The 25,756-nt window shown below is 46.7% G+C and overlaps 1 protein-coding gene across 1 annotated transcript in view; it reads left to right on the forward strand.

Annotated features, from left to right (window-relative positions):
• Positions 1-12,786: 12,786 nt before the first annotated feature.
• dnc (phosphodiesterase dunce) overlaps positions 12,787-25,756 on the forward strand; it is a 699,755-nt gene continuing 686,785 nt past the window's right edge. The window contains exon 1 of the mRNA XM_077643097.1: positions 12,787-12,920. Within this exon, the coding sequence (XP_077499223.1) occupies positions 12,862-12,920 (59 nt within the window). The 5' untranslated portion in view covers positions 12,787-12,861. The remainder of the gene's footprint in view (positions 12,921-25,756) is intronic.

Below are 25,756 nucleotides of genomic sequence, written 5' to 3' on the forward strand. Positions count from 1 at the left end.
GTGGGCGAACCGGTCGTGTATCACTCTCGCATTTTGCCTTTCGCGGGCGGAGGGTCATTTGCATGTTATGAGATGGTCCCGGCTCAGCCGCTGCACAGGAGCAAGCTCTTCGCGGCTCGGTTTGCGCTGTATCCTTGCTGCGCCGCCCCAACTCCTCCCTGGTGTAACGTTTCCTTTAGGCCTTACAGCGGTCATAGGCGGTTTAGGCTTTCGTGCGCTGATATTTCTCTTCGCTGATTACTGCGGGTACTAGAGGTTCGAGATTTTACACTTATAAGCAATTTTTTTTGCTGAATTTAAACGCAATTCCTTGGCAATAACCCACGGAAAGCTATTAAGGTAGCAGCTCAGATTTCTTCACCTAGCACTTTTCCATTCTGAAATTGGAAGATATATACTGAGAGGAATAGATGCAATGGAAAAAGCTGCTGACGCAGCAGCTTGATGCTATTTTTGGCACTGTCTTGACTTGACACGAACAACAGACCGCCAGGGCACTTGGTAACACATCTCTTTTTTCGAATGGAAAATTCAGAGCACAGTTACAACATACACTTTTTGGGGCTAATTTTTTAGATTACACTATGTAGAAGCCTTTAACACAAGAAAAGTGTTCCTTTTTATAAGAGCGTGAGCAGCTTACTACTGGCATTCCAAAGTTTCTTGTTCTTCCGAGAATTCAAGGTGGCGACCGGAAATCACAGGTCAGCAAAATATAAGCCCCCATCACGTGACCGCGCTCGAGCAGTCGTCGGGCTGGCACGGCGGCCGGTTTCAGACTGCCGCAACTCATTAACGGACCTCTTTTACGGGGCTTAATTATTGGCAAGGTGTTATAACTGCTGGAATGATAAAAATCTACCTATCATTACAGCATGATTCATGATTTAAATCGCTTTCCGTCTAACAATTCAACAACTGCTGATAAGTATTTCGCGCTCGCATTACCACAACACGATCCGTCGAACATGCAGCGTCTCATCGAGTAATTGCATTCTAGGAGACTGACTGGAGCCTGCTAAGTGAATCGCGATGCGGGCGTTCATTCGACAGAGTGAGTACAGGCACGCCGGTAATGGATGCATGGCAACGTGTTTTGGTGTCGCCCCGCGTCAGGGACTCATATTAGTCTCGCTGCCTCGGGGATAATTACGCGTGATTGAGGGAAGCGTATTGTCAGGGGTTTATTGGCACAGCTGGGCCACTTGCGTTAAGACTTTGGGCACTAATGGGTGGGCCGGAGGCACCTAAATGGCTGGGAACCGATAGAGGCGTTCGAAGTTTGTTCATGAAGATAATAAACATTGATTGGTTGATTGATTGACTGACTGACTCGTTGATTAATAATTAATTATTAATTAAATAATTAATTAATTGGCTTACTGGCTTATTGACTGATTGATTGGCTGGCTGGCTGACTGATTGATTGCTTGATTGATTGATTGGTTGATTGATTGATTGATTGATTGATTGATTGATTGATTGATTGATTGATTTGACCAGTCTGTACTGCCATTCATTTTACTTCGCGACAACAATGTTTCCAGGTCCAGATGAGTTAGTGGAGCGCTCGCTCTGAAAAATGGAAGGCCAGGTAAGTTTGCGGAACGAGAAATGTGAGAAGACTACTGCGGTCATTACAGGAGGTCCGCGAGAGAGCGGTTCATTTTGTTCTTCGCCTTTTGTTGGGGGTTTGAAATCTTATCTTTGAGCGCATATAAGCGCGTTTTTTTATATCATTATCCTAGTAGGACAACACAACAGAAAAGTTTCTGTCGTGACAACAGATTTTCTGTTGTGTTTTTGACGGAAAGCCTGTGCTGACAACAGAAATTTTTGTAGTAACAACATAATGTAGTGTAGTTACTACAGGAAAGTGCTACACAACTACAGGTTACAGAAAAACACTACTGAGAAAACTACACTACTGCAAAAAGATGCTAGATAACAACCGAAAAATCTGTCCTTACGAAAGAACTACAAAACATTTTGCAATATTCCTGACACAGCTCTGTAGTTTTTTTTTAGTCGGATATTATAGTTGTAAGTGCATCGTATGTGCATCTTCCGTCTTTGTCTTTTCTTCCTGTTGTTCTACGCTGCTCGCTTCGCCATCGAAGGACGCCGAGTAGCCGAGTAAATGATCCACTTACAATATTAGGCTTTCGTAACTTTAAGAGCACGACGACATCAGCGGGTCACGTGTCTATTTATTGGCACCTGTTTACATCTGAAATTAATTTCTTACAAATAGTATGCTTTTCTTCGAAATAAACTTCACACTTCAAATATGTGGGCTACCCTCGATATATGTGCTATACGCCGCCCACTGCTACGCTCAGTCATGTTCTATACAAAATCATTATAAATGTTGTTCTTCTAGTGTAATTTTATGAATAACGTGAAGACAGAGACAAGAAAATTAGAAACAAATCATAAATTTTGAAGGTATGCCCCGAACACGTTGTTTTCATTAGGACACGAGCTGCATTCTGAGCTTGTCTGATAAACTAAAATTCTCTTCTGTTGCGTTATGTGCAGCAATGGGATTAAAATAATCAATGTTTAATTAAATTCCGTCGGTAATTGTTTATTAGTTATTTGCAGGAGCCGTAGTACTGCATTCTAATACACCGTAAATTGTTTGGAGAAAGATCGCTCTATAGAGAACGAAGACAAATTGGCGAACACTTCGCTTATTAGTCCGGCCTCGGGGTTTTATCACAACCAATTAGAGAAAGCCACGAATGAAATGAAACGATCGAGATGCTTCCCAGGCGCCCCGTGTATTAGACGGCCTATTTGAAGGTCACATCCATGGCCTCCGTTTGCCCCATGCGGGATCGGAGCGAGGCTGCGTTGGCGATGTTGCTCCCTGCATCCCTTGTTGCCATGACAACGATGTGCGGGGTATATAATGTATGCACGCTATCTTCACATTACGCACTATACCACCGTGCTAGGTTAATAACGCCCGGGATTGAAATAATGCTAGAAAACAGAAATCACGGAACGCTTTCAAATAACGTTTGAGCCTGCGCTTGTTGTACCACATGTGGCGTGCTAGAGACTATAGAACATGTTTCAGTGGCGTGTCCAGCGTATGCACGTGAAAGACTCATACTCGCATCTGCTCTGAAGCCTATGGACACATCGCTCCTCTCTGAGGATTTGATCCTCGGCGCTTGGCCAGATAGTTTTAAAACTCTAAAGGCAACGCGAGCGCTCTCACGCTTTTTGAGCGACACGGACCTTGTCTCGCGTTTGTGATGTCAGAAAGTGTGCCTTGTTTTTTTTTTACAGTAGTTTTTCATCTGCCTCCTCCCATCATCATCGTCCCCCATCGTGACCTTCTTTTATCTCCTCTTCTCGTCCCCCAGAGCAGAGTAGCAGGCCAGATATTTATTTTTCGGGCCAACCTCTCTGCCTTCCCTATCAATAAACCCTCTCTCTCTCTCTCTTGGGGATACGATGGCCGCAGCTGGCAAATGATAGGGTTTATTGGAGAGACATAGGAGAGGCCCTTGCCCTGCAGTGGGCGTAGTCGGGCTGGTGATGATAATTCGTTTGATGCTGTGAACACTAAGATAAGCAGCAAAAAAGAACTTTTGACACATCAAAAAATCTGCACATGGCGAGGGGGTAACATAACATTATGTGCATTTTTTTATTTATTTCCTTATTCATATTGGGTCAGCTGGCTTAGACGTATTATTGAGGAAACGGGTGAGCAGTAACGATATAACTGGAACTAGAAAGTCACAGGAAGAAGTAATACAAGACAGACAAAAACACACAGGGGTGTAAGATGATAAATGCCAAAGATAAAGATGCAAAAATGCAATAGTAACAAAAACTGAAGAATAAGCAATGATATAGCAGACGGCACAAGAAGTGGTGACGTTGGAGTACTGGAACTTAGTCACGTTATCTTGTCTCCTATTCCGCTCTGCTTGTATCCGCACTCTGAACCAACTATCCCAACATAGCACATTGGTAATAGTATAATTTTTTTTAATACGCCGTCACTATTATCACGTATTGAATGAGCGTATTCCCTGTCTTTTTATCGACAAATGATGACTCTCTGAAAGTCTAGTTGGTCACATAATGTTGCTGTGCTTGTATAGGGTTACAAAACAACGATAATTACCCAACCGTTACTTCTTCTTTTTTTAATACTGAACTGCTTGTTCTGAAACCAAGGAAATAATAGAACACTTGCCGTGCAAAGCGGCTTGATTTAATAACCAGCTTCACCTATTCGGCTAAACTGACTGGTCCGCCCCTACATTTGCAGTTAACAACCTTTGAGCAATCAAACGGCAAAGGGATCTCAAAAAACGACGAGTAAGGAGCACCTGAAAATTTTTTTCTAATGTATAGCGCCTATTGTAACTTAATAATAAAAGCAATGGTAGCACATTTATTGAAACAATTACTTGAAAATTGAATAATTACAGCCTACGTGCTTTTGATGCGTCTAATTCCACAGAGCAAAAAAATGGACAAGGTCAACAGAGGGACACTGCAACCACAGCTTTTTATGATGCCCCTTTCTCGCCCTTGTCCATTTTTTTTTTTTGCGCTGTGGAATTATAAGTATGCACCACCAACCAGCACAACAAGAGGTTTTGTGCTTTTGATACACATGACATTGTTTAGTTTATTTAATTCGGGCTTTCACTTCGAAAATTAACTTAGGAGTATTGAAATACGTAGTATGGCTGCTTTTTTTACGTTCCACCTCGTTGGAACCTAATACGTCAGTAATATTATCGCAAAGCCATAAAAACGTTTGGCTGCGGTTTTATCACTGACGTATCGCCATCCGCATCTAATGGCGCTTATCTAACGGCAACAGGAACGAACTCATGGTCTACGTTTACAAGAAGTCCTAGGACTGTCTCATGCCCCTAAATGAAACTCTCCAATAGTGGCAGATTGGAACTTGCAAACCAGCGCACACGCGAACGCTTACAAATACGACATGCTCGCAGTGGAAGGACGGCAATAAATTCGAAATAATGTCAAAATGCAGGGGCGCATATTGTTTTGAAGCGAAATATTCACTACGCTAGGTAAAGCAGTCTTCGGGTAGGCAGCACGACCTTGAACGACCTTCAGCCCAACCAAGGGTAGCCGTGGATGACCATATGGGGTACAATTATGGTGTCGAACCCTTGACCCCTGACCTTGACTCATGACCTTTAGTTGATTTTTGACACTGGGTGACCTCTGGGTTGACCTTTGACCTTAATAGAGTCCGATTAGGTGATGTGACGCCACGTGATTACATCCGTTGGGGGTGTCGTAAGACCATGTGATACCACGTCATAGCAACGTGGTCGTGTGGGTACATATAGAACGGCTGTCGCGAGCGTGTAGCGGAGCTGACATGGACGAGCCTTAGACGCTTAGCAAGCGTGCTTGCTTTTTGCTGAGTTCCAGGGTTAGCCAAGTTAAGCCACTGCCAATTTTTGTTATGTACTTACTTCACTGACAGACGATAGCCGGGCCTAATTATGTTATCTGGGCGTAATTGTTAAACTCTACCGCTCATTCTTTAGATTATTGCATACAGCATGAATAATTAATCCGTGTACTTGGGGAAACCATGGTGTGATGCTAAACTGCTGTTTGTGATTACACATGACCCCAGGACGCCGCGGTGGCTCGGTAGTTATAGTGCTCTGCTATAAAACTGTAAAACCGTCCAGCTTTTTAATTAAGGAATATCGCATGGTCTTCCTAGAATTAGAACGTCCTTGCTTGCAGTCCGGCGTCGCCGCATTTCTGTCGTGAGAACTTGGCCTGCTTTCCTTCAACAAAGCTGGACCCCAGCTAATCTGTTATGCACGTTTCGACTAGAAATGTGACGTGGTAAAAACGGGACACCGTGCTGAAAGTAGTTAATGTAACAAAATTTTCCAGCTGTATATTGTTTCACTCGTGATAACCTCTCGAATGCTGCTGCTCTCCGTATTTACGCAGAGCATGGGAAAACAACATAAAACTGTAAGTGCATTAAGCATAGTATGTGGGGCCACTAAATAAAATCGCACCTACCGCGGCAATCTATACTATTTACGCTATTAGAAAGCCTGAATGTACGTTACGGTCTTGTTCCTAAGGGGACAGATGACGTAGAGAAGAAGGAAGGGGTTTCTTCCGAAGTACAAAATCCAGTTTCAGAGAACCTTCTTTAACCCAGGTGGTTCGTATTGATTAGCGAAGAGATAAATGAAAAGAAAAAAAAGAATCATTGCTCCCTCGGAAGAACTGCGATGCATTTTATTGTTTTTTTTGGGGGGGGGGGATTTCGCATCAAGCTCTATTTACTGCGCTTGGCTCTATTGTCTTGCATTCTTTTTTTCTGCTGGGCGTTTCGCGGTTTCGCTGGCGTCAGGAAATCTGGGCGAGGAAGCTTACTCGGAGTCGCTTCGGTAAGATGAGCCGACTTTCGAAAATCCCAGCAAATTGGTCTATTCTTTTTAACGCGATAAAGGCGAGGGCATTCGATGTGTCTTGAAGGGAAACACAGATTTACTCATGCACTACGTGAAGAATCACTATCGCCAGTACACGTTCGCTGGACGCTCTTCTTTCTTCTTTTACTTGCTTGTGCTTTCTTAAATTCACACTTTCATTTCGTCTTAAGTAAACCTTGTGGCCGGTGAAAGGATTTGCGAAAAACATATGATTTTGGTGGAACTAGAGGCAGTTTGACCAGACGAAACAATTTCATTGAAACCCAAAGAAAGCCTGCTCGAGAGGCGAGTAGGTTCTCGGTGTGACCCCGAATGACATTGGTATGGTGGCTTCTTTGTCTGTCCCAAGCAAGAAAACCTCACAGGAAATTTTTTTAACAAGAGTAAATCGATGCAATCCCGTTTACGTCCTGTATAGCATTGTTCAGCGTTCGAATATTTTACTGCTCGAATCGAAAGTGCATATGCATTTCTTAACGACATTAGTAGCATTGATGTCACCCTCCCAGGTGTACAGTGTACCTCCAAAAACTACTGCGTTTCCATGCTGGCCACATGTCCAGGGGCCGTATGTGTTAACGATTGTTTGCGTCATTCATTCCTTTTCCCCCTTACCTTTGGTCAGAATTGCCTTCGACACTGTATTCGGCAACTGGCATTGCCTGTTTAGTTACCAGTGACGTCACAAGTTGCAACTAGCAATGGTATAAGGGCAAAAGAGGGGAACAGCGCAAGAAATGTCCACCACTCGTGGCTTCCGGATAGCTTAGGAGTGGGTGCTTTCGCGAGTCTGCCATCACGGGCCAGAGGTGAAGCATATGCCATCAGGGCTCATCAGCTGTCAGAGGTCAAGAATGTGTCGTTGGGCATCACAAGTCAGGTGTCAAGAACATATCACGCGATCAAGAATGCGCAGTCAGCGGACATCAGCTGTCAGAAGGGACATGAGCTGTCAGAGGTGAAGAATGTGTCATTATCATAAGGGGTCACAGGCGATCAGGTGTCCAGAATGTGATATCAGGGGTCAATTGATGTCAGGTTTTAGAAATGTCATTGGGGGTAAATATTATGCCATCAGGTACCGGGGGTCAAGGACGGGCTATCAGTGGTCATCAGTGGTCTGTGGTCAGCAATATACCACCAGTAGAATGGCGATGCGCTATGCTTTCGGCCACCACTTCTTCGCTAGGTGGAGGACAGCTCAAAGGTTTGAGCTTTTCGTTCTCTTATTATCCAGCTGTATGCGAAAACATGACGCGCGCATCTCCGAGAGTTGGCGTCTGAATCTCACGTGCCTCTCGGGTGCGTTCTATTTAAACCTTCCCTCCGTGCTGGGACTCGGCGCTTGCGTTCGCAGGGGCCAGGGACCGTGACCGCGACCCCCTGCTTAGCGGCGCACGCGTAATTGAGGCCGATGGGATCCATTGCGACAGGGCAGATAGCGAGAAGCGACTGCGCAGCATCCGACGATTTCTTGCGCCAGCTGTGCGCAAAACGTAGTTGCGCGGTTAAGCGCATGGAGTTGGAAATCGAGTCCCCCAGGTATTGAGGAGTTTCGCTGGCGATTTGTCATTGCACGGTGTTAGTTTAAGCGCAGGTGTTTTCGTGCATCGACTGATTCAGTTTGCACGCACAAGATAACGGTTTCGTGCACCAACTGGATTCATTTGCATGAGCACATCCGCCGTGGTGGCTCAGTGGTTGAGGCGATCGGCTACTGATCCGGAGCTCCCGGGTTCGAACCCCACCACGGCGGCTGCGTTTTTATGGAGGCAAAACGGTAAGGCGCCCATGTGCTGTGCGGTGTCAGTGCTCGTTTATGATCCCCAGGGAGTCGAAATTATTCCGGAGCCCTCCACTACGGCATCTCTTCCTTTCCCTCCCTCCTATAGCCCTTCCCTTGCGGCTCGTTTCAGGTGTCCAACGACATATGAGACAGATACAGCGACCTTCCGTTTCCCCCAAAACCAATTATTATTATTGCATGAGCATCATCATAATCAGCCTTACTACACCCCCTGCAGGGCAAAGGCCTCTCCCATGTCTCTCCAATTAACCCTGTCCTTTGCCAGCTGCATCCACCCTTTTCCTGCAAATTTCTTAATCTCATCCGCCCACCTAACCTTCTGCCGCCCCCTGCTACGCTTACTTTCTCTTGGAATCCACTCCGGTACCCTTAAGGACCAGCGGTTATCTTGCCTTCGTATTACATGGCCTGCCCAAGCCCATTTCTTTCTCTTGATTTCGACTAGGATGTCATTAACCCGTGTTTGTTCTCTCACCCACTCTGCCCGCTTCCGATCTCTTAACGTTACAATTATCATTTTTCTTTCCATGGCTCGCTGCGTTCTCCTTAACTTAAGCTGAACTCTTTTCGTTAGCCTCCACGTTTCTGCCCCGTAGGTGAGTACCGGTAAGATAAAGCTGTTGTACACTTTCCTCTTGAGGGAAATCGGTAAACTGCCACTCATGATCTGCGAGAACTTGCCATATGCGCTCCACCCCATTCTTATCCTTCTAGTTATCTCCCTCTCATGATCCGGATCAGCTGTCACTACCTGCCCTAAGTAGACGTATTCCGGCACAATTTCTAGGCTCTCGCTGCCAATTGTGAACTGTTGTTCCCTTGCTAGGCTGTTGAACATTACCTTGGTTTTCTGCATGTTAATTTTTAGACCCATCGTTTTGCTCTGCCTGTCTAACTCATTGATCATGATTTGCAGTTCACCTCCTGAGTGACTCAGCAAGGCAATGTCATCAGCAAATCGCAGATTATTTAGGTATTCTCCATTTATTCCTATTGCCAACTGTTCCCAATTCAGGCCTCGGAATACCTCCTGTAAACATGCGGTGAACAGCATTGGCGAGATGGTGTCTCCTTGCCTGACGCCCTTCCTTATTGGAATTTTATTGCTGACTTTATGGAGGACTATAGTACTTGTGCAGTTGCTGTATATATCTTTCAGTATTTTGACATTAGGCTCTTCTACCCCCTGATTACGCAATGCATGAGCATACTCTCGTGTAAATCAATTCATTCAAGAGTGAATCATTTGAGCGTTCAGTTCAGTACAAGATATAAGAGGAGAGGCCATGGTGGTTTGGAGGCTATGGTGCTCGGCTGCTGACCCGATAGACACGGCTTCGATCCCGGCCGCGGCAGTCGCATTTCGATGGAGGCGAAAGGCTACAGGCCGGTGTACTGTGCTACGTCCATCCATGTATATGAGCCCCAGGAGGCCGAAATTATCCGGAACCCTCAACTACTCCTCCCCTCATAGCCTTAGTCGCTTTGAAACGCTAAACCCCGTAAAACCAGAACCAAACCAGAAGATAAAAGAGTTCCTCCTATTGAATGGAAATGCAAAAGCCCATTACTTTAAAGAACTGTGAAATTCTGTCCTTATTACACTCTTGAACATAAGAGCAAATGATGTCATCTTTCTTGTTTTGTGGTTGTGTTGAGAAAGTTCTTTTATTCTATCTTGAAATAGCAGATTTTACGTTACAAGAAAGGCGAAGAGCATTTTCGGAGAGCAAATTCGGAGCTCATGGGTTTCGATCCCATGTGCGGCGTGCGGTATCTTTTTTCCATACGTGGCGGCTGCAGCACAGCAATAGGCTCAGCAATAGGCTCAGCAATGAGGAGAAGCGTGATTTCGGCCAGAATATACTGTACAACTTTGGCAGCTGCTGCTGCAAGAACCTGTTATTCTAAAAGCATAAAAATAACGATGGAAAGCGAAACTATTGAAACGTACGAAGAACTTATGATGTCACTACCCCTTCACTTCTGGAGGAAACAGCAGTAGCTGTGTCCGATGAGAGAAAATTGATTTAAGTGATTGACAAAAGGAGATGAAAGTGCTTTTTTGATGCAGAAGCGATGGCAGCCAGAAGTATTTCATGCCCATCAAGGCAGTGAGGAATTGCGAGGCATTGTATAATTAAAAATATTATGTAAGTATTAGATTATTCCGCAAAAATGTAGAAGAAAAGACAACAGGCCAATGGTAAAGTGAGAGATGGCTTCGGCGGCTGTATTAAGAAGAGCAGGATAATGAAGTAACAACTAAGAACAACTTCTTTGCAAGCGACCGAAAGGAAGGCACTTACAAAGGCCACGAACGTCTCACACGCAATGAGTAATTCAGAAAAACGGTCAGATTTTCACTAGCCCACCAAGCTGAAGATGAACCACCCGTTTCCGGTATACAGCTGAAATAAAAAATCCTGAAAAGACTCGCTGGTTTCCCGGCCTGTATTGAGCAGCGAAAAAAAGCTGCTCTCTCCAAGAGTGCGTTACTCCAAAGCTGCTCAGGTAGGACAGGACCGGAGCTCTTCAATCCACCTATTTGAGCAACACCAAATCAAAAATTCGGCCGTAATCTGCGCCTGGGTTCTGGGATTTAGTAGATTGTGCCTCCACCGCGGAGCTCAACAAAGAACTGTTGTTTGCGCCCTAGAAATTTTTTTTCTTCCCATTTTAAGCTATGAAGAACTTTTGTAACAACAGCCAAACGGGCGAGTTGGGGGTACATTTCATTTCATTTCGTTTATTTTTTTCCCTTAAAGGCTCGAAAGCATTACATAACATATTGAAAGGCAAACAGCTCAAAGACGAAGACCACAGGAGAAGAAATACAGCGCTCGTCCTGTCTTTCTGCTGCCCTGGTCTTCGTCTTCGCGCTGTTTCCCTTGCAACTTTTGTCAGTTCTTCAGGCCACCGCGACTGGCGTGACAATCGTGTAGCCTCCTAATTTTGGCCAGAGCAACTAGAGCTTCCAATTTAGATGCATGAGACCTATAGAGAGCTTCTCTACTGGTGTAGTAACGACTTCTGGGACCGAAATCGTGTCCACACGCCTTGGAGCACACTATCATTCAGGATACATTTTCAAAAGGAGGCGTTGCGCATTTTTTTCTCCTTATTTGAAATTATGATGGATTTGCAGTTTTAGAGGAAAATTTCCGCAATAGATACCAGGGAGCTTTACAATAGGGGGACCTTATCGGTTGTGGGGATAGGGAAATAGCAGAACGCCAGTGCACTTGCGCTGAACAATAACCCGAGGAGCAGCCGCCCCGGTGGCTGAGTGGTTATGGCGCTCGGCTGCTGGCCCGAAAGACGCGGGTTCGATCCCGGCCGCGGCGGTCGAATTTCGATGGAGGCGAAATGCTAGAGGCCCGTGTACTGTGCGATGTCAGTGCACGTTAAAGAACCCCAGGTGGTAGTAATCTCTGGAGCCCACCATTACGGCGTCCCTCATAGCCTGAGTTGCTTTGGGGCGTTAAATCCCTACAAACCTCCCAAAAAACCCGAGGAGCGTTATTCTGCTTCGCATGCGCACTAGCAACCCGCTATTCCCGTATCCCCCATAACCAATAGCGTTCTCCTATTCTAAACCTCCCTACTACCTTGTACCAGCATTTTTAGGTGAGCAGGAGATAAAGGATATTCTTTCCTTCCCCATCCACGAGGAGTAAAAACCTAAGGCAAAAAAAAAGGAGAGGAGGATCGGGAGAGCTTGCGTAGCAAGCTGTTTTCACACAGGGAAAAAGAAGCCTCCGAAGAAAGTGGGCCAGCGTTGACTTAGCAGTGGCGCGACTGGGGCCAACACGTACAACGCAGTCAGTCGGCATGTGCAGTGTGTATATTTGGCCTCCACGCGATGGCAGAAAAAGGAGCGCAGCGCGCGGGGCTGAGGCGTAGACGCGATGAAAGATGGCTCAAAAAATTTATCACTTTTTGCCCACCAACAAAAAAAAACAAAGAAAGATAGGGGTAGCCTTTCGTGCAACGGGCAGCATATAAGCTTGTGCGATGTGTCGCACCCCCCCCCCCCCCCCCCCTATGTTAGACATGTTAGAAGCTGCAAAAAGCCGCACTCCAGAACGCACGGGGGTGCCGTCGTGTTTTGCCCCCTCCCATTTTCTTTATTTATTTATTTCGCCTCAAAAGTTGTGCCTGGGCCGAGTCCACCCACCCTCTTCCTTAAAGAAGGGCGAGAGTGGACCCAAAAATAAGCGAATCGCGGGCCCCCAAATGAAACGCGCGCAGTGTGCGCTCACCGACTCCTGCTGCTTGCTTCTCAACTTAAGCCAGCCGAGGCTTCGTGTTTCTTTTTATCTTCATCACTTTTGCCTTCTCTCCCCCGGAACGCACGCCACCCAAACTAGAAGATGCCAAGAAGTAAAACCGAAGGAAAAACAACACAAACTTGAAGCAAAAAAAATGGCAGCGCGAAGCTGTAGCCGCTGTGTCGGAGTGCTCAATTTTTGTCGTCCCCTGTGAGTTGCCGGGCTGTCGCCGTTGCTCGCGCTTCGCGCCTAGCACCGTTCGACGCCGCATCACCCTGCAAAGAAACAAATGCTCTCGACCAAGTGGTTCTCCACCTGGTTATCCCGGGGGGGCCGCAAGGAAAACCGGTGCGTACCCTCTATCTCTACATTTCTCTCTCTCTCTCTCTCTTTTTATTCTTTCGGAACTGAGACAGCTTTTTTAAACCGATATCCTGAGTCGCTGGTGCCGCTCAGTGACCCGGCAGCTGACGCCGCCAGAACTAAGGAGGATCGACATTCCTGGCGGCTGGCTTTTGTGCGTGTCAGTTCAATGACGTCACGGCTGGTGCTGTGGGCCGGTCGGCTCCGAGCAGTGACGTCACGGCTTCTGTTTGGCATCTATTGCCAGACGCGGCCTCCGTTTTGTTCGTTTCGACGGCGCGGCTGGAGTGTGTTTCGGGGCTTTGAGGGGCGTTTCTTGTAGTTTCTTCGCTGTCTTGGGTTACCGAAATGCGATTTGTAACAACGCTGTAGCCGGCTTGGCTTTGAGAAATGGCTTCTCGTGGCTTTCCTACTGATGTACTTTAGATTTCTTTGCCGATTCGGAACTGGGGACCAACTCCTTCGGGCTTTTTTACGCCTTCGCTGCGCCGGTGGCGTTTTGCTCTGTTTTATCTTGTTATTGTTTCTTCTTCTCAGTTGTGGAGATCAAAGAAATCAAAGAGATCAAAGTGATGCTTTATGTACTTCTTTCTTCCAATTTTTTTATTTATGTTGGGGGGTCCTATCTTCTCCGTGTACGTCTTTCCAAGGCGTGTTTAGTGCCAGTATAACGCCGCTATCAAATATGCCAACCAAAGAAAAAAAGGTTACAATATGGAAAGCATCCTGAGAGCCTTTTCTCAAAAATGAGACCTATACATGCTCCCTTCGGCACCAGACAGTAAAGCATTTGGGTCGCTCAGTCTCTTTGGTTCCCTCAAATTCAGCCAGAAGACCTTAATCTGATCAAAATACTTCTACAACGCTGCACTATAGTTCGACGACCAGATTCCTTTAGTGTGTATATCCGTGAATGCATGCTGCCGCTGATAAGGTAACTCATTAGAGCACCAAAGTTGTAATTAAAAGGAGATGAAGAGATTCTCTGCTGCAACCTCCTGCTTGTCTATTTTTTTCTTTCATCATATGGTATGAGGGGATTGACTCTGTCTGACGAGAGACGGCGATAGACTCTACTAGAGATTGCCGTATATGATTACTGCGCCTATAGGCGTGTAACGCCTAAAATGTTACGCTTAAAGCATGACACGCTTAAAATGCGTGGTTGAACCATTCGAGAATAGCGACATATGCGTCCCGCCTCTGTGTCCACCTCAGCGTAAGCGCGCCCACTTTCCCCAAACGTCATTCCTGAAACTGCCTGCGGCAGCGGAAGTGTCGAGGAAAAGGTGTTTCTTCCTGCTCATTTCCATCTGCTCCGCGGACCCGCACTTTCTAACTTCAAAGAAGCCGCGCTACGATAAGTGTGCCTCGAGGCTTGTAAAAACGCTTTCCTGTGCTCGGAGTCCTCTGCACTCGCTCCCTGTACCCTTCCTTATCCCCAACCCACTTTCCCATCCCTTTCTCCCATTTCTGAAACATTCATCCTTCCCTATCTCTGTTCTTTTTCCTTTCCCAAATTCGGGCCAGTGAGCCTGCGGCCAGCCCGACGCGGTTATATGCCGTGCGCACCCGTTATTGGCCGCAATCGATTGGTTCACCCCGGTGCAAGCTCTCAACTCATTTCCCTAAGCTCTCCCACCGGCGGTGCAGCAATCCGCGTTGGTTAGCGAGTCAGACCAAAGTCTCCGTTTCCGCCTTTCGAATTACAAATCCCTTTGAGGCCTTCCGTTGCCTTCCGCTACTGCGTCCAGTCGCGTACGGTTGTTTCAGCCATGTGCGATTTTTGAGGCGGGTGCGTAGGTGCGATGTGAATTGTTTAAGTCGCTCTAAATGGTCTTTGATTTCGTAATCATCCTAAGTATAGGATGAGAAGCCATTGGCGCCCATTTAAATAAGCCTGGCTGTATCACATATTGTGTGTGTGTGTGTGTGTGTGTGTGTGTGTGTGTGTGTGTGTGTGTGTGTGTGTGTGTGTGTGTGTGTGTGTGTGTGTGTGTGTGTGTGTGTGTGTGTGTGTGTGTGTGTGTGTGTGTGTGTGTGTGTGTGTGTGTGTGTGTGTGTGTGTGTGTGTGTGTGTGTGTGTGCGTGTGTGTGTGTGTGTGTGTGTGTGTGTGTGTGTGTGTGTGTGTGTGTGTGTGTGTGTGTGTGTGTGTGTGTGTGTGTGTGTGTGTGTGTGTGTGTGTGTGGGGCGTCAGCTTGAGAATAGACAAAAACGCGTCTAACGAGACGTAGTAAAACGCTAAATCTATGAACAGCTTTCTTGGTGAGGACGACAGCATATATAACGGCGAAAGGACGGAAAAATTTCTAATTTGCTATTAAAGCTCGTGTACTGTGTCTATATTATGCGCAAGGATTCTCTCGCTTTTTCGAATTCACTCCAAGCACACTGACCCCAGTACTTCCTTTACCTCTTGCATAAGTTCATTTCCATCTTTGAAAGCGATAGCTTTCAGGCAACTGCTCAGCGGAATACTAGGCCCTGGATCGCGAAACTCTGGAGTGATCGGAAAGGTTCGACGTCATACGTGGAGCGGCGGAATTGAAAATAGATTAGAGCTGTATATATATTGTGATTAAAAGGTTGTGACATGGCTCAAACTTCATTACGTCATGCGAGTATACAAAGTAAATTAATTGCGCTTAACTAAATTGGAGTGATTAGTCACCCGGGTTCGAACCCGACCGCGGCGGGTGCTTTTTATGCACGCAAAACGCTAAGGCGCCCGTCTGCTGTGCGATGTCAGTGCACTTTAAGGATCCCCAGGTGGTCGAAATTATTCCGGAGCCCTTCACTACGGCACCTCTTTCTTCCTTTCTTCTTTCACTCCCTCCTTTAACCCTTCCCTTACGGCGTGGTTTAAGGTGTCTAACGATATATGAGACAGATACTGCGTCATTTCCTTTCCCTAAAAAACACTATATATTGTTATTATTACTCATATTATTAATATTATTATTAGTCAGAAATTGGAGCTTTTACCCTTGGACTGCGAGCCAGGCACTCCTAAGCCGCGCAGGCACTTCGTGCGGCGTGGTTAAAGCGGAGTTTTATATGCATTCCGTGTGGCCTTTCACATGTGTCGCAACTTACGCCTATACGCTAGTGAGTATGTGTGGGATTGGAGAGGCACCGATTTAGGAATTAGTGGTAAGGCGAGTAGATAAGGGCACGCCGGTTAGGCATGAATGTACAGTCTTGGTCAAAAGTCTTAAGGCCACAGCATTCAGCTGCAGCGAAATTAATCTTCCTAAAATGCTCTTTGTAGCGGATCATTCAAAGCCCAAACCAAGCAGAAAGCTCTTCTACCGCAAGAAGAAACTTTCTGCTAGCATTTCAAGACCATTCTGCCTTTAATAGGGCGGTGATGGCTCTATTATGCGGCAAAAACGAAAATCTTTGGCCTTAAGACTTTTGACCAAGACTACTTAAGCCTGGACTCCATGTACGCGAAAACCCACGCGAACGCGAAGGCGACGGCGGCAAGCGACGAGCGACGCCGTCGCGCGAAGCAAAATGCATGTGTCGCTTGCCGTGTCGCTCGGATCTGCACCCACAGAAAATTTCGCTCGTCGCCCGGAAGTCCCACACGCGACTGGCCAACCAGAGCCCCCCAAAGCCGTTTCCGGTTTGTCCACGGTTTCTCACGGGCACATCTCACGAAACCAGCCCGTCGTCTTGGTCATCGCCACCGTCGATAAAATATTTGGTTTTGTAGCTGAGAGGCAGACCCGCATGATTTAAATAATTAAAACAATCTATTTGTTGGGTGCGGAGGGCTAACAGCATTTGGAGCGGGCTACGCGAGCGGGCGTACTGCAGGGAGAGATGCGTGTCGAGCCGCGGGTACCGGCGCTCGATCCACCGTGCCGCTGCGCTCCAACTGTGCAGAAACACTCGCGGCGCGCATTCTCACTGGTAAATTATAGTTTGCTCACTTACAATCAAACTGTGGTGATAGTTTATGGGAGTGTTTTTACTAAGCCAGAGTGCACAGGTACCGAAAGAAAGCACACCTCCCCCGTGAACCCGTGATGTGACTTCGTCTCCGCAAGCACGCCGTTGGCTATCTCCACTGCCGCTACACCGCTGCCGTAGAGGAAATATTCCTTTGGCCCTGACTATGAGGCACACTCACAAAATTTTAAGAGAGAGAACAGGTTACGGGCGTGTTTCTAAGCTTGAGTGCGCAAAGCACGGAGTCCGCTGCGCACGTCGCGGGTTCGCGTCGCCTGCCGCCTTCGCTTGCATGGAGGTTGCCCACAAGCGACGGAGCGAACGCCAGCCGTCGCCGCCGCCGTCGCCTTCGCGTTCGCGTGAGTTTTCGCGTACATGGAGTCCAGGCTTTAAACGGGGACATTGATGTGTCACGTGATCAGGTAACTTTGGTCTTGCCCGCGATCGTATAATATGCTAATTACATCAAGCGGAGTCGTTGACGGGACTCATTAATGTCATCGTGTTATACCGTTAAAGGTGGAGCTTATGTGCCCACTAAGTGTTTATATCATTGCCTGGCTCTTTTGGTTCCGATATATGCAGGGCAAGGTTAACATAGGGGTTCCTTTTGAGTGATATCCCACGTATTCTTGGGCTCTGTCATTAAGACATCGTCCAGTTTAGCCGATGCAGTATGGCCCTCACGGTAACGAAGTCTTGTGGACCACGCCCTACTCACACGCAGTAAATAGCTTATGGGGCTGCTTGCAGCGTGTGAGACAAACGTTTCTCTCATGAACTTGGCAGCACGTCGAGCAACTCATGTTAGGAGCGGAGCATAGGACTAAGGTCCTGACTTTTCTTCATGCTGTGGCTAACTTCATGTTGTGTGCGATGCCGTGGACCTAGGGCAACACAACAAATGGCTCCTCTGTGCGTGTCGCCCGCGTTGGCCTTCCTGTTCTCGCGCTTGTGTTGATTTTTTTATCTTTCGCATAGCTGTTTAGCTGACGGTATAGTTATCAGGGCAGACAAAAAAGCCTGTGTCTCCCGATTTGCTTATCTGTCTGCTGCGCCGCAAGCTAGCACTAACCGGCTCAGACCAAAGTGATCTTACTGTATCACGGACTTTGTTTTACGTGTTTCGTCACCACCATCATCATCATCATGGGTTTAACTACGTCCACACCTCTCTCATATCTCTCCACTTAACCCTTTATAGTGCCAGCTGCGGCTACCTTGTCCTCGTGAGCTTCATTATCTCGTCCGCCCACGTAACTTATTAGAATGTCATATTAAGGCTTATATATGTTATATAATGTCATATGTGTCAATAGTAATGTCAAATGCCGCCGCGGTGGCAGATTGGTTACGGCGCTCGGCTGCTGGCCCAAAAGACGCGGGTTCGATCCCGACCGCGGCAGTCGAATTTCGATGGAGGCGACATTCTAGAGGCCCGTGTGCTGTGCAATGTCAGTGCACGTTAAAGAACCCCAGGTGGTCGAAATTTCCGGAGCCCTTCACTACGGCGTCCCTCATACCCTGAGTCGCTTTGGGACGTTAAACCACAATAAACCTAACCAATCAAATCAGTACCCACCTACCACAAGCAAGCGACCTCTTATTTAAACGTTATAACAAACGGCTCCTTTCATTTTTGTTCCTCGTATCTTGGCCACTATACGTTTATTATCTCCTCAGGAGCGCTAAGTCGGATGCACTTTAACGCCGCCGAGCCAACGGAAGTGTTTTAGCGAACTTCCGTAATTTCTCTTCTTTTGTAACTTCCCTCTTAGGCGCAGGCCCCTGCTATCACATCTCTGCCACGTTTTACGCTCCTGTCGAGTTGTTCCCGCCTCCTGAATGGCCGTATTAATGAGCATGTTGTCCCATGTTCGGGCTCTGCACATCCTCCCCTTCTCATTGGACGAGCGCGCATGTCTGAAAGACAACGCAAGGTTTTAGACGGAAGTTCATCTGTATAATAAGCACGTACGCTACTTGTTCTTAGCTCGAAGACCCTAGCGTGAAAAAAAAGACGCCTGACTCATCTTCTGCCGAGTGCGGGATTGCTCCCCGCGGGGCCATCTCTCGACTCACTGCTCACACCGATTGCTCCCTCGTGGGCTTCCTGACAAAGATAAGGTCGTTTTCGTCTCACTACGTACGCCCCCCCCCCCCCCCCTCGTGTTAATAATAATAATAATTGGTTCTGGGGCGATAGGAAATGGCGCAGTATCTGTCTCATATAACGTTGGACACCTAAACCGCGCCGTAAGGGAAGGGATAAAGGAGGGAGTGAAAGAAGAAAGGAAGAAGAGGTGCCGTAGTGGAGGGCTCCGGAATAATTTCCACCACCTGGGGATCTTCAACGTGCACTGACATCGCACAGCACACGGGCGCCTTAGCGTTTTTCCTCCATAAAAACGCAGCCACCGCGGTCGGGTTCGAACCCGGGTCCCCTCGTGTTGCCTGGTTGTCTATCCGAGGCACACTTTCTTCTTTAGTTGGAAGTACACTTAAGATTAGGCTACTGCGGTTGCTGAGTGGTTATGGCGCTCGGCTGCCCGCCAGAAAGACGCGGGTTCGATCCCGGCCGCGGCGGTTGAATTTCTATGGAGGCGAAAGCCCGTGTGCTGTGTGACGTCAGTGCACGTAAAAGAACCCCAGGTGGTCGAAATTTCCGGAGCCCTTCACTACGGCGTCCATCATAGCTTGACTCGCTTTGGGACGTTAAACTCTTATAAGCCATAAACCAACCAACACTTCACATTCGTTCCAGCGTGTCTAGTGGGTCTAAAGAGGTACGTCAGCTAAACGTTACTGTCTTGCCCGTAGCCGGACTAGAACGTACTGCGAAATTGCGGTCCACATTACAATATCTACTACCCGCATTGCGGCCTTACTGGTAACGCTGTTTGCTTATCTCCATTGTTGGTGTCTCTCCCCCTTACAAAAATGGTCTATAGACAGTCTATAGACTTCCTATAGACTCTGTTGGCTTTCTATAGATATTTATTTTTGTCTGTTCAATGTCTATAGACTGTCTATAGCCAAACGTCTACTGAAAGTGTATGGACATACATCTATAGATTGTTTATAGAGTGTCTATAGGATTTGTATAGCCTATAGACTGTTCTCTAGGGTTTGGCTATAGAGAGTCTATAGACTGTATAGACAGAAGTCTATGGACAGTCTATATAGACTGCCTAGAGAAATTTTTGTTAGGGCTCACTGTGATAGTCATGCATTTTTTTGTACGTCTTGCATAGCTGCACTTGAAGATTCGAGTCTAAGTCCGCATCGCTATGGCTCGACTCCGCGCTAATGAATTCCTCGTGGTACTAATTTTTTTGCAGCGACAGCCGTATACGGCACGTTCGGTGAAATTGCGGCGTCGTTGTCGGCGTTACCCGCGCACGCCGCACCTCCCACACACCATGACTGCTTATTTCATGTCTACATTTCATACCCCTTCAGCTCTAGTTGAAATTCGCATTACTACTGAGAGAAAATGTACAGATAATTTTTTTTATACCGACGTGGGTTGGGAAAGGTGCGTTTTCGTTTCTCTCCGAGAAAACAGATTGTGTGAAAGCGGAGCGACCCGACCGCGGCGGCTGGGTTTTTATGGAGGAAAAACGCTAAGGCGCCCGTGTGCTGTGCGATATCAGTGCGCGTTGAAGATCCCCAGGTGGTCGAAAGTATTCCGGAGCCCTCCACTACGGGACCTCTTTCTTCCTTTCCTCTTTCACTCCCTCCTTTATCCCTTCCCTTACGGAGCGGTTCAGGTGTCCGCCGATATATGAGGCAGATACTGCGCCAATTCCTTTTCCCCCAAAACAATTATTATTATTATTATTATTATTATTATTATTATTATTATTATTATTATTATTATTATTATTATTATTATTATTATTATTATTATTATTATTTTTATTATTAAAGCGGAGCGGAAACATGGCAAACTGTGCCTATTTTGTCTTTCAATAAACTTAAAATTGTTTCTGGAATTGTGCGGCTTAACCGTTGCACATTTAAAAAAAAATCCGGCTTGTTCGCTTTCACCTAACTCTTAGCAATGTGCGTGTTTAGGTTTGAGAACAAAGCACCCTTACTAAATATTTCACAGCGCAGTTTCGCTGATAGAAATGTGCTTCGATTAGAACAGAGCACCATCGGCAGTGAGCAAGACGAAACGAGGATTATTCTTTTTTTTTTTCCTTTAGGGATGTCCAGACAGAAAGCTCCCAACCTCCTCGCATTTCCCTTGAGCTTGAAACGTCGCACCGAAAACTCCGCCGTCATTTCCTTTCTCCTAGAACACTGCTCGGGCAGAATACATTCCCGAGAACGCTGGCTTTCAAAAAAAAATTGTAAATTGTTGCGTTGAATGGCCTGAATAATAATAATAATAATAATAATAATTGAAATGAACGGACGTTAAAGAATCCTAGTTGGTCTGAATTAATCCGTAGCCCTCCACACTGCCTTCCCTCAATGCCAGTATGTCGTTTCAGGCCGATAAAGGAGGGAGTGAAAGAAGAAAGAGAGAGGTGCCCATAGTGGAGGGCTCCGGAATAATTTCGACCACCTGGGGATCTTTAACTTGCACTGACATCGTACAGCTAAGGCGCCCGTGTGCTGTGCGATGTCAGTGCACGTTAAAGATGCCCAGGTGGTCGAAATTATTCCGGAGCCCTCCACTACGGAAACCTCTCTCCTTCTTCTTTCACTCCATCCTTTATCGGCCTGAAACGACATACTGGCATTGAGCGAAGCCAGTGTGGAGGGCTACGGATTAATTTAGACTAACTAGGATTCTTTAACGTTCGCTCAATTTCAGTTCACCCAAACAGCATTGCGTTCTCCGCCAACACATCAACGCTAGAGGTTTCGGTTGCAGCACATGGTAGGTACTCCCCTTTTAAATCATCAAATTCCCCCCCCCCCTCACCCCTACCAACCAGCCTCCGCTAACAAAGAAAGCTCGCACGGTATTCGCTTACCACTCAGCAGGTCATAACAAAAAAAATATGCAATGGCTAAGCTCTGGTTAAGCCTGGATATACAAGCGAAAAGCTTCAGTTATGCTTGGTTTGACGTCATGGTTATGCTTAGTAGCTCAGATGGTATTGTATACATTGTTTATCTATAGGCGTAGACTTGGTTACTCAATGGCATATGTTTACGAGTTAGACACACAAGTCGTACCACGTGGTGGTCGTAACGGCGAGTCTTGGGATTTTCCTCTTCTGACTCTCTAGTTTCCTCTTCCTCACTCGCTTGGCTGCTGCTGGCTGAAGATGCGGCCAAGACACGCTTTTCGGCTTCTTTCCTACGTTGTTTATCAAGGCGTATTTCCCGTTGTTCAGGCGTTTCGGCCTGCACGTTTAGCTTTGGCTTTATCATTTTTTCGCTGTTGTGCAGGCAACTCCCAAGCGAGTACTTCTGGATCGGACGAATTTAGTTTCCCAGCTTTTCTGCGGAGTCTAGCAGCAGCCGCACTCTCCTTCCCTTCCATGTCGAGTGCGCACGCCTATTATCTGGCAAGCGCATTATATAGCCTCCTTGCGCATGCACATGACGCACATGTGCAGTAGCGCGCGGCTGCGCCGAAAGGTCAGGCGACGGAGTCGGCGGCGGCTGCGGCAGCGGTGAGGAGCGACCACCCGCGCGGCGCGTGACGTCACTCGTTTTCGCGCATGCGCATAACTCACCAGTTCGGCTCACGCGAAGCTCGGCTCTGACCCGCGCAGTGAAGCTTTTCGCTTCAAAAAAAAAAAAAAAGTAAGTGCCTCTCATCGTGCACCGAAAGCCTACCAGAGCAATAAAAAGACAGACAAAAGGCAACCATTCTTTCGAAACGTTCTCCTCCAATATTACTTAAAGGATCGAGCAACCACAATATCTCTATCCATTTGTGATCCCGTTTCAGCGCCATTTTCTCTTATAAGCCTCGCTTTCGTGCTCAGTGTTGGTTCAAAGCCGTAATCTCGTGCGAAAACACCTCTGGATTACGTCATCTTGTGTAGCTACGTTGCTCTGAGGTATATTTTCTATTCTTTTTCTTTGTTTTTGCCGAAGGCCAGCTTCGAGGTTTCAATCGGAGTTAAGCCGATTGCATTACCCACCGATAATATTTGATTTGCTTTGTTTTAAGCCTTTATCCACATATTTAGCTAACTACGGCGCCCATCATAGCTTGAGTCGCTTTGGGACATTAAACCTCCATAAACCAAACCAAACATATTTAGCAAACAGAAGGCGTGGTAAGAGACAGAGGTGCAAATTTGAAGCATTAAAGCTGCTAGAGAGTTTTCGGGGAGCAAATAAGCTTTAAGGTCTCTCAACTTTTGGAATTTGCTAACCCTTGCCTTTTGATCCCTCTGCCGCCACCCAGGTTTTTACGTTTAAAGTTCGCGTGCTGAAACCTACCACTAAAGGCATTTCTAAAATGACCACCAAGATATATTTGTGGCTGAAGACTGCTGGTTTCAACTCGTGTGGGAACAAAGTCGTCTTTTGAGCTTACTGATATGTTTCGAGGTAATTATAGTTTGACGACCGGCGTTTCAGCCCTGCGTACGACCTGCCCCGAGCATTCCAGGCAGAGGTAAAAGGGCTGATTTGTTTTTAAAAGAATTATCTCTCCCATTCATTCATTTATCAGAGCATCGTGTAGCGTGCCTCAGGCATGAGGATGTGGTACAGGCAGGCGGCTTTTGTTCAAGAATGGAGAGGCTGCTCGACGCTCCGTTTAGCTAAACGCTCAGGACTCATTAGCGTTTCCTTTGCCGTTCTCACTAATGATCCCCCTCGTCATTAGGGTCCTGGTTCATTACTGCGGGGGAATAAAAACAAACAGAACTAGTAAGGATGCCGATGTGTGCCTTGTGTCCATCCTCGGCTCCTTGCTTTCAGTGATCGATGAACTTTAGTAGTGGTAGCTCTCGTTGAGAACAGCTCCAACTGTGTGTTAACACTAGCGATTATGCGAAGCGGTTATTGCCAAACTGTAGGAGTCCATGTTTCATTATATCATTCTGTGCAGACTTGGGAATGTCTAGCGTCCCCATTTTTTGTGCTCTAATTTGATTACACCTTTTTTTTCTTAGCTATTTGGTGCGCTTTCTTATGTCTTAATTGCCTTCCCTAAAACGCTGTCTCCTATGCGTTGTAGCACGTGTGTAGTTCTAGGTTGGCAAAATTATCTGCTTCTTCATTGAATGGCGTTGTAACTTCTTTCTGGACATACAGGAGGTGTGAACGATACCCAACTTCTTCGGAGGGACTTAGCTAAATGCAGTGCCGACGAGTTTGAGAGCCCACGAGCTTAAATTAGAATTACTGAAATTAAAAATTAATTACTTATTAGCGTGCACCTGAGCACAGTTATACGGGTACACCGGAGGCCTCCATAGTTTTTTTCAGGAGCTTGGAATTTTAAGACCAATGCTCCCTGCTCCGGGAATCGACCTCGGGACCACCGCTGGTCCAGAGCAGTCGATCTATCAGCTACGGTAACCGACACGTCTAGCAGATGGTAGGTCTAGGTCAAGTCGGTCCTCAACTTGAAGAGAGAAAATTTTAGTCCAACGTATTATGGGATTTTCTGAAGTAAGAAACGATTGAAGCTTCGCTTTCCACCTCCGCAGGAAGAAGCGTTCTCAGCTCCTTTTGGACTGAATGCAATCAGGAAGCGGCCTCACGTGATACCACGTGGCGTCACGAGTACAAAACATGTTCGTCATTTACGAGGCGAAAGCGTGCTTCATTTATTAGATGGTCCCGCAGCTTTTCTTTAGATTAATAATAGATACTTGTTTCTGCTCAGAACACGTAGGGAAGGCTCCATCAAATGTTACCACCGAACCGCGTTCCTTAAGAACCTAGGGTCAGCTTCGAAGAACGAATAGAAGGGGAGGCTAAATTAAAGCGTTTGCATGATCCATGATTGGCTGACGCTCCTTGGCTATTCCACTTGTTTTTCTTGGTTTGCGTTTGGATGGGCGCTGGCCAATCAGAAATCGCTCTTGTAGGCACGCTAGCAGCTGCTGCGTGAAGCGAGCGGGACCCTGGTTCACCGCTGAGGCCCGTTCTATGGCCTTCCTGGCCAAATTAGGAAGCGGTTGAGGGGACATGGACTGGAAGTTTCGACTTGTGGCGCCATCTATGGTCAAGGAATCCGGGCGTGTTTTGGGGTGGGTGTACCTCCGAGTTCAGCTATTATCTGGCGCAATGTGTACGACCATACCCTGAGTCGTGCAATGTTATAGGCGCTGGAGCTGTGGCATTAGCTGCTAAAGAGCAGGATTCAAAGACCCCTCACACCCTTAAAGACGGTGCGGGATCGATTTTAGGTTCCCCTGTAACCAGTTGAGGGCAACCGATGAGGATATGGTGGTGAAGGACCGGACATTTGAGAAAGGGCGTGCTTGCTTGAAAATACGAGAACGTCGATGATGTTTTATTCATTGCATCATTCAGTTGCGTCTGGTCTTGTTCGATTTACTTCCTACCTCTCCGCATGGGCTTATTGTGGAACGTAGGCTAGCTGTAGTAAATCTTGCATTTCATAGTACATCGCTTGTCCTCTGCACTTCACTGGGTTCTTCATTAGGCGCTTAAAAACGGCTTCTTTCTTGCGGACGTTTTCTTTGTGAGATTAACACAGGTATATTCGTGAGTTCAGCCCCATGCAGCGTCGTTAGTCAGCTCTCACAACATTTTTCTTGATGGAATGCTGCACGAATTTGATTTTTTGCTTGGAAGGCACAAAAATATAATTTCGCTTGTTTCGCTTCCACCGGCAAATAATTTTTTAATTTATTCGTCATCTTTATGGAGGTCAGGACTAGACGCAAAAAGCTGA

This window comes from Amblyomma americanum, chromosome 11, assembly GCF_052857255.1.
Source record: "Amblyomma americanum isolate KBUSLIRL-KWMA chromosome 11, ASM5285725v1, whole genome shotgun sequence".
In the NCBI taxonomy this organism is placed as follows: Eukaryota; Metazoa; Arthropoda; class Arachnida; order Ixodida; family Ixodidae; genus Amblyomma; species Amblyomma americanum.